This window comes from Wolffia australiana, chromosome 6, assembly GCF_029677425.1.
Source record: "Wolffia australiana isolate 7733 chromosome 6, ASM2967742v1".
In the NCBI taxonomy this organism is placed as follows: Eukaryota; Viridiplantae; Streptophyta; class Magnoliopsida; order Alismatales; family Araceae; genus Wolffia; species Wolffia australiana.
The window spans coordinates 9223622-9232250 of NC_135840.1; the positions used below are offsets into that span (position 1 = coordinate 9223622).

The window sequence follows — 8629 nt, forward strand, 5'->3', positions numbered from 1 at the left end:
TTAGGAATCGAGTAAATATTTGTCCTAATAATCTAATTTATCTAAATTTTATAATAATTTTGAGAAATTTTCAAGACAATTCTAGAGATAAAGCCTAAATAATTCTAAGTGCCTTGGGATTGCACATTGGCAGCACCAGGTAATGTTTGATAATAGTGGCATGAATGTAATGAGTGGATGAGTTTGCATCATAAATTGCAGTAGAGATGTCTGTGAACATGCGTTGGTGAGGAACGGATGGGGGTTGGTGGGATGGATTTTACCTTCGTTTCTGATGAAGGGGATAGTGGTGGGTATGAAAGGATGAATGGCATATTAGTAGTGGTATGTGTCATTGTGAAAATCTAGGGCATCCTTGATGATGATGATGATAACCTATGAAAAAGATGAAGACATAAGTCTAAAAAAGACAAACCTCTCACTAACTTCACTCTCAAGAGCCAAGGGGCCAAGTAGTGTTTTCTCTGAATGAGTCTTGATCAAGACTCAATCGTTTAATCCTTCACTCTCAGAATGCAACAATGGACCCTACCAAGATTTTTGACCAAGAAAATCACTTACTTACCCTAGCTAGAACAAAATCCAAGGGTGCATTTTTGAAAAATGATGAGAGGGCTTATTTAGAGATCAGATGGTAGGATTAGATAGTGAGGAGACAGACAAACCCATCAACCAAATTTTAGCTCAAAACTCTTCAGTCCTTAGATATCACAATTTGAAGTTGATGCAATCTCAAACGTTTAATTTTTTCTCTCCTCCATCCATCTGGTATATTGCCAACGTAACACAAAAACTATACAAAGCTCAAAAAATAAAAAATATTGAAAATGCTAAATAAATTCAGATATATATACATACTCTGACTTATAAAACGATCTGATTCATTTAAAATAAAAAACTCCATTCAAATAGAACTGGATTTGGACTATCTGAACCTCCCGAGTTTTGAGATACTTGGGATATTTTTTTCCTTCAAAGTTTGGATATTTGAAGAGGATAACATTTTATCTTGAAGTTTCTATTGTAGATCCCACTTGCGCACATCATGCGCCACACATCTCAACTTAACATTACCATCATACATTCATAAATAGCAGGCCAGAACATCATGCAATGGTACTCAATTTCCTAAATTCCATCTCGAGATAGTTATTTTGCACTGAGTTTATGTAAATGCTATAGTACATATTATTTAGCGAGATCTCGTTGCAGTACCTTCTAGTTTCTCCTCATTTGCGGGAAAAAAATTGAGATGAGAAAGATCATGTGGGGCACACAGACCTGCTGGGGACCGAGACTCCTGTGGGCTAGTCTATCTAGCTTGAAACAGGCTAGATACAGGGGTTTCAAAAATTTCCTAGTCTACTGTGAGGAACCCTTACTAGGCGCCTAAATTACCCTCTTATTATTTGTTGCTCGCAAATTCTAATCCAATTTAATAGTTTCAGTTCAACAATACCAATTTAGAAATGAAAGAATGTAAGAGTTGAGAGTCCGGGAGAAAAGAATTCGGGAATTGGAGAATCTGAGATATTGGAAAATTTGAGAATTCGAGATTTAGGAATCTGAGAGTGAGTATCTGGGTATCGGAACTTAAGAATTTCAGATTAAAGAATTTATGATTCTAAGAAATTAAGAATCTAAGGTATTAAGAGTTTCAGAATTTAAAGATTTAAGAATAAGAAGACAGGTATGCGGAAGCCAGTGAATATGACCATTTTTAGGAACAACCCCACACCCTCTTTGTTCTTGCATGAAGAATATTTCTCCCTAGTTCTCAATAAAGTATTAATTAACACAGCCAAACAATCAAATGGACCAATAGAAATGATAATATTTACACTTGCAGGAGGCAATAAAAGGTTTTTTCCTTTTACAATGGGCCCACAGTAAGACCACCACATTCATTGGTTCTAACTCCCAGAGGAGGGTTGGAAGCTCATGCAGATGGGAGGATTGATCTTGAGGATGGACAGGATGGCGGAAGGGACGGTCCAGATTCCATCCCCACAAATCAGCCCAGATGCCACTGCCCCAGCAAAATCCTCTGCCCCCTTCCTATCCATCCTCTCCCATACAAACAACACAACAGTGCCCACAAACATATCCACAGCAAAGTAGGCACCAATGTAGAAAGGCACAGCCATAGCCATAGGGATCGGCACATACCTGGCAACCCGACCGGGTGCCACATCACGCAGCAGGTTGACCGCCAGCGCAGCAGCAAAGAACCCCCCGCAGAGGCCAAGACAGTGCTTGGGCAGTGCCCCAAACCCTTCCACACCGAGTATCGCCATCTCCCTGTAGATCACTGCGTACGGGGCCTTGTATGCTCCATCAGTAGCGCCGATATCAAAGGCCGTCCAGTACATCCAGAAAGTCAACGGAGCGATGACACATCCCATGGCTGTGCCCGCCAGCTGTGCAACGAACATGGACCTAGGTGAGGACCGGGTCATGTATCCAGTTTTGAAGTCTTGCATGAGATCCGCTGCCGTGGACACAATGGACATCATCACGCCACACGCCGCCAGGCCGGCAATCACTCCACCATTGGATCCCACGGCAGAGGCGAATATGAATAGTCCAATCTTGCCATAGGTGGAGGAGAGACTCCAGTCCGTGAGCCCGGTGCCGTAGGAGTTGCAGAATGCCAGTGCCGGGGCCCCCACATAGCAGGCCAGTATATGATACCATCGCAGCTGAGGGAAGATGAGCGGGACAGTCGCCGTGGACACCCCTCCGAATGCCACGTACCCCGCCACTGCCAGCCATGTTGGAATACCCTCCTTGAGAAAGATCTCCTTCCTGATTCTCTCCTCCTTCAAGGCTTCGGGCTCATCCCCGTTTCTTCCTGGCATCGGACCGGGAGTGACTTAATGTGATTAAAGAGTGAATGATCATTTTAATGCAAGAGCTTATCTTATTGCAATGCTAATGTATAGATTTTATAAATAACGATGATGGTTGATTTAAAATGTATCCGTTTATTTAGGGTAAAGCTATATAATATAAAGATTAGGCATGCTGCAGGAAATTTTCACTTAATATAGGAATGCCAACTTATCAATTTTTGAAGCAACATTTCTTTCATCATGATGCTTGATTGAAGAAATATCCATTCTTTAAGACCGGCGCACTATTTCACAAAAATTGTCACACCCCATCTTATCCCCTACTGTCATTAACTGCAGCTAGACTCACAATGATGATTCAGCCATCGCCATCGTCATCATCATCCTGGTCGCCCCCAAATGACGTTGACGATTTCATCATTGTCTCTCGTTATCTCAGGGATGATAGCAGAGGATGAAAGATGAGAGGTGACAAGCCGAAATAGTCATCATCATACTACCCGCAGATGGGAGACAATGATGGTTTCATCATCGTCATAATCCTCCCGGGTGAGGAGGAATGAAGGGAACGATGATGAGTTGTCATCATGCTCCTGTTATCGTCATAAGTGATATCAAATACTAATAATACAAACCAGCAAGTAGGAGGTCAGAAATGCGACGGAGAGAAAAAATTTAACACGTTTCACCACCTTGGGAGGTTAGAGGAAGGGGGACTCGCTGACTTTGGGCTCTGACGATCACGATCTCTCTGGTAGTGATTGTCACAATCTTTATCAGATTGTAAAGCCCATCTCCAAGTATGATGGATATGGCAATGAAGACCTGAAAGAGAGGGAGCCTTAGACCAAAGTTCATGGAAAAAAAGAAAGGGCAGAATCAAAACCTTGTAGCCATAGAGGCCCTTGAAATCGTTGCTCTCAAGCCCGGCCGGGTACCAATCCCCCGCCCGTGCTGAAATGAAGGGCCAGAGTACTCCCCATGAAATAATGGCCCCAAACAAGACCGAACAGTTCACTATGTGTGGGCAGATCAAGCCGCATCCAATGTAAGTGGGGCTGAAATCGAAGTAAAATCTGTGCACCAAGGACAGAAATCAAGGGTCAAGATCTTCTGATCTTGATGATTTGATTCAGCAAATTCCAAAGTGAAGGAAAAAGTGAAAGAGTTTGGGTTTGAGAATAAAAGGTTGGTTTCATACGTGTTCTTAAAGGCTAAGAGCCCAAGAGTAGGGAAATTATCGAAACCACATGAATCCCCAATGCCGCTGAAGAACCACTTGAAGCAGCTCCAGATGAAGCTGATGCTCAGGTATTTACCCAGGTATCGAACTTGATTCCTGGGACAATCGCCGTTACTCAATAACTTGGTATAATTTTTTTAAGTATCAACATGAGAGGGCGGAGTTTTTCAAAATGTGAGATTACCCAGCAAGTTCTGCTCCAGAGTTGGTATGAAAACTATTAATCAGCAATGCAGTTGCTGTTCCGCTGGGGTACGTCAGTTTATAATCTATGACCATCACCTGGAGAAAAATAGAACAAAAATTAAAAGACTCTCAAATTGAGAACTTTCTGGTAATGAACAATTTAATCCCTATTTCAAAGGGTAGAATTGTTTTTTTCTCTGTTAGTTTATTTCTATCCTAGATCCAAGATACCTTTTTAAAACAATAATTGTATTTCCACGGAAGAAGTAATCAAAAAAATGACAGGATCTGATGAGTACTTAGATAAAAGTGCGAGAATTCGAAGATTATTGAACACCTTTCGGAGAGGAACGAGGCTGAAAAGCCCCAAAAAACCAACGAGAAACATGAATCCAATCATCCAACCGAGAGACGGATTCTTGACATCCTCCGCGCGATTCCCAGGATACCCAGCGCCGATGAGATCATAAGTCCTCTGATCCATGGCAATGATGTAAGATCCGAACCCACCTGACGGAAGAATTCAACAAAAATTCATCATGGGTAATTAAGAAATGCTGAAAATTTTCAAAAAAAAACAAAAAAAGGAGAAATTACCGCTAAAAGCGAGGCCATAGCAAGCGACGACGCAAGTCTGGATGACGGTATTCTCCTGAGGGGTGAAAGGGGCGGTCCAAAAACCGAGCTTGGACAGAAATCCGGTCCAGGATTTGACGAAGAAGAATCCTAGAAGCCCGGCGGCCACGTTGAGGGAAGGGATCACGCCCACCGTAAGATTGAGCTTGTGGGTGATGATGCAGAAGAGCGTTCCCAACAAGGCGCTCACCACCAATCCTCTCGCCGTGATCTGTTCCGACCATGCCGGTACCTTCTCCTCCTCCACCTCTGATGATGATGATGATGATGATCGTAGCAGCGGCTCTGCGATCCCCACCCTTCCTCTCTCTTCCGTCCCCATCTCTCTCTCTTCTCTCGCTCTTCTGTGGTGGGTGGAGATTGGAGAAGAAGGGCGATGGCGGTGGCGTATTTAGATGAACCGTCTCGTGCTCCGCGACAAAGCTCGGGTCCCGGGAACTTATGCAAAATCGTTCAATTTCTGAATCTATTAATTGTGGTGCGCCGGAATAATGATGAAAGTAGTAAAGAATTATTTTGTTGATTCGTTTAATTCTACTTTAGTCAGTATATTATCTCTCTCTCTCTAGCTTCATCTCTTCATATCTCTCTGTCGTCATTTTTTAATCTCTTTATCTCTCTCTTCACATATTCATGTCTCTCTATTCAGATATTCATCTCTGTCTTCATCTCTTAATTTCATCTCTCTCTCTTCATCTCTTCATTATCTTTATCTTTTCGTCTCTCCCTCTCTGCATCTGTCTCTTCGTCTCTTCATTATCTTCTCTCTCTCTATTCATCTCTTAACTATCTTCATCTTTTCGTCTGTCCCTCTCTCCATCTCTCTCTCTCTCTCTTCATCTCTACATCTTTTCGTATCTCCCTCTCTCCATCTCTCCCTCTCTTCATCCGTCTATCTCTCTTTCTCTCTTCATCTTCGTCTTTATCTTTCCCTATTTCTCTCTTCATCTTTCTCTCTCTCTCTAGTTCTCTCTTCCACTCTCTGTTTCTCTCTTCATCTTCGTCTTTATCTTTCCCTATTTCTCTCTTCATCTTTCTCTCTCTCTAGTTCTCTCTTCCACTCTGTGTTTCTCTCTTCATCTTCGTCTTTCTCTGTCCCTATTTCTCTCTTCATATTTCTCTATTTCTAGTTCTCTCTTCATCTCTCTCTCTTCCTCTCTCTCTCTTTCTCTCTTATTCTCTCTCTTTCTCTCTTCATCTCTCTCTCTCTCTCGCTTTCTCTCTTCATCTCTCTCTCTTTCTCTCTCTCTCTCTCTCTCTCTCTCTCTCTCTCTCTCTCTCTCTCTCTCTCTCTCTTTCTCTCTTCATCTCTCTCTCTTTCTCTCTTCATCTCTCTCTCTTTCTCTCTTCATCTCTCTCTCTTTCTCTCATCATTTCTCTTTCTTTATCTCTTCATCTCTCTCTCTTCATCTCTCTTTCTTTATCTTTTTTTTTTCTCTCTCTCTCTCACTCTTGTTTTCTATTCCTCTCTCTCTTCCTCTCTTTCTCATTCTCTCATCTTCTCTCTCTCTCTCTCGTTCTCTCTTTATATCTCTCTCTTCCTCTCACTCTGGATTCCATCATGGTGGTGCCGTATTACATAAAATGTGTCTGATGTGGCGACGGCTGAGCGACAAAGCTCTGCTCCCCGGAACTCACAAATATATTTATCTGAACTACTAATTTTGGTTTCTCGAAATAATAATAAAAAATAGTAAATAATTTAGTGCTTTATTTTTGTATAATTTTAATACAGATATTAGAATATTTTTATGTAGGGCCGAAAAACTATTGATTGTGGTATCTCGAAATATATAAAAAAGAGGGAGAAATACGTTTTAACGTTGTCAAATTTAGCACTTCATTTTTTTATATTTTTTGAATTTTATGCAATTTTTAATACTTGCGCAAGTTGAGCGAAAATGTACCCTTTCAAATTATTGAGGGCGGGCATTGAACGACCTCAGCCGTCGGATTCATATCCATAACGAACATGATGGGAGCCAGGGAATTTCGTTCCATACATAATTCAAATTTTTGCAAAATGTCTAAAGGTATAAGTAAATCAATACTGGCATAGAAAATTATACTGTGAATTTTGTTCCATAAATAATAAAAATATTTACCGAAGCCCCAACTGGATAAATAAATTAATATCGGCATAGAAAATAGTGCCATAAGTATAGTAATGAAAAACTAACTACATATTGTTCTGATCTGTTAATTATATTATTTGAAGAATCTGGGGATATTTGATGAATCATTATGATAATTTTTCATCCAAGATCTCCTTTCCAACTGGTCCACTTGAAATATCTTTCGAATTTAAAAATCTCAGCCAAACATTCAAGAACATTATATCTAAGATCTGTTTTTTCCAGTCTCAATCTCGGTCATTAAATTGATGCTTAATTAGAACTGGATGATTGAAACGCACCGTCGCTCATGATTAGATTTTGATATATATTTTTCTTTCTCGTCACTTCTGCATACTGGATCAAAGGAGAAATTTATTGACACGGTCACACAAATTCAACTCAATACCTCAATCAAATTCAACTCAACAGAAAACTATAGTGTAAGGTAGGTATTTTTTTCCTTCAATCCGATTTAATAAATTATATCATTACACTAATCTACGTAAAAAAATTAGTAAATTCCTCAATAAGCACCAAAACATACATATGAGCACCAAAACGTACTGACCCTAATATTTGAACAGTCTAATCAAAACTTATTGATTTAAAATTTTGATTAATAAGATCAAACATCCTTGAATCTATGTTGTGCAAATTCATGGAGCAAAATAAATTATTATATTAAACTTGTCTCGTAAAATATTTATTAAATGCACTCAATATGCACCAAAACGTACACCTGAGAACCAAAACGTAATGACCCTAATATTTGAATGCTATAATACTACTTGATTTAAAATTATGATAAATAAGATCAAACATCCTTGAATCTATGTTGTGCAAATTGATGGGGAAAACTAAAAGTTTCAACAAATTGATCTGTGAATCTATGTTGTGAAATATGTTGTTTATACGAGAGGGGCACCCATCAATCTCTTTGAGGTTTCTCAAGGCAAACCGATCTTCAAATTTCTTCAACAGTATACTGCTGAAATTAAAGCTTCAGTTGGTTTCCATATTTCCTTAGCTGGGCAATGTTAACCTTTAATTGTTGCTGTCTCTACTAATCATTCACGCGTCAACAAATTCTTCAGCTTACTTGTTAGAACGACCGATTTAGAAAAAATTGAAAGGAATACATCAGACATTTTAGAGAGTTGTAGGGAAAAATGGGATCAAGAACTGATCTTGGCGAGGCTGAGCTTGATGGTGGCAGCAAGCTCGCGTTGACGGAGGCGGAGCGTTGACTCAAGTTGAGGGTGGTCCGGTCGGGGAGCAGGGCGGAGAAGGGAGGGTGGGAGAGGGAGCGCAGGTGCAGGGGGAGGAGGGCCTGCACCGCTTCGTCCATGAAAGTTTTATGGGAGATACACTGGCAATGAGAAACCGTCCTCCTCTTTCTCCAAAGGGCTCTCTTCCGATGGAGGTCTATTGTGATGGAGGGGTTGCAGAGGGTGTCAAAGGAGGAGGCCATGCCAACGGGGATGACCAAAACTGTACACATATATGTAGAGGAACATGAACATGACAAAGTTTTATAGCCTTGAGAGGTGTCATGTCCCCCTAGTAGATGTACAACATGATGCATGGCCAAA

General features: G+C 40.6%; 1 protein-coding gene across 1 annotated transcript; it reads right to left on the reverse strand.

The window, feature by feature from the left end:
* Positions 1 to 1792: 1792 nt before the first annotated feature.
* Positions 1793 to 5322, reverse strand: LOC144704198 (putative metal-nicotianamine transporter YSL6). Its single transcript, XM_078576511.1, has 7 exons — positions 4882 to 5322; positions 4622 to 4794; positions 4283 to 4380; positions 4057 to 4194; positions 3742 to 3931; positions 3548 to 3680; positions 1793 to 2854 (listed from the first exon to the last, which is right to left on the reverse strand). The coding sequence occupies exons 1-7, from the start codon at positions 5240 to 5242 to the stop codon at positions 1914 to 1916; spliced, it is 2034 nt and encodes a 677-aa protein (XP_078432637.1). The 5' UTR covers positions 5243 to 5322; the 3' UTR covers positions 1793 to 1913.
* Positions 5323 to 8629: the final 3307 nt, after the last annotated feature.

Excerpts from the sequence above, each read along its gene's own strand:
- LOC144704198 (XM_078576511.1), bottom strand. The coding sequence starts at position 5,242 with ATGGGGACGGAAGAGAGAGGAAGGGTGGGGATCGCAGAGCCGCTGCTA. Across the intron at positions 4,795-4,881 it reads CTATGGCCTCGCTTTTAGCG|GTGGGTTCGGATCTTACATC; the intron begins GTAATTTCTCCT and ends TTCTTCCGTCAG. Across the intron at positions 4,381-4,621 it reads GCCTCGTTCCTCTCCGAAAG|GTGATGGTCATAGATTATAA; the intron begins GTGTTCAATAAT and ends ATTTTTCTCCAG.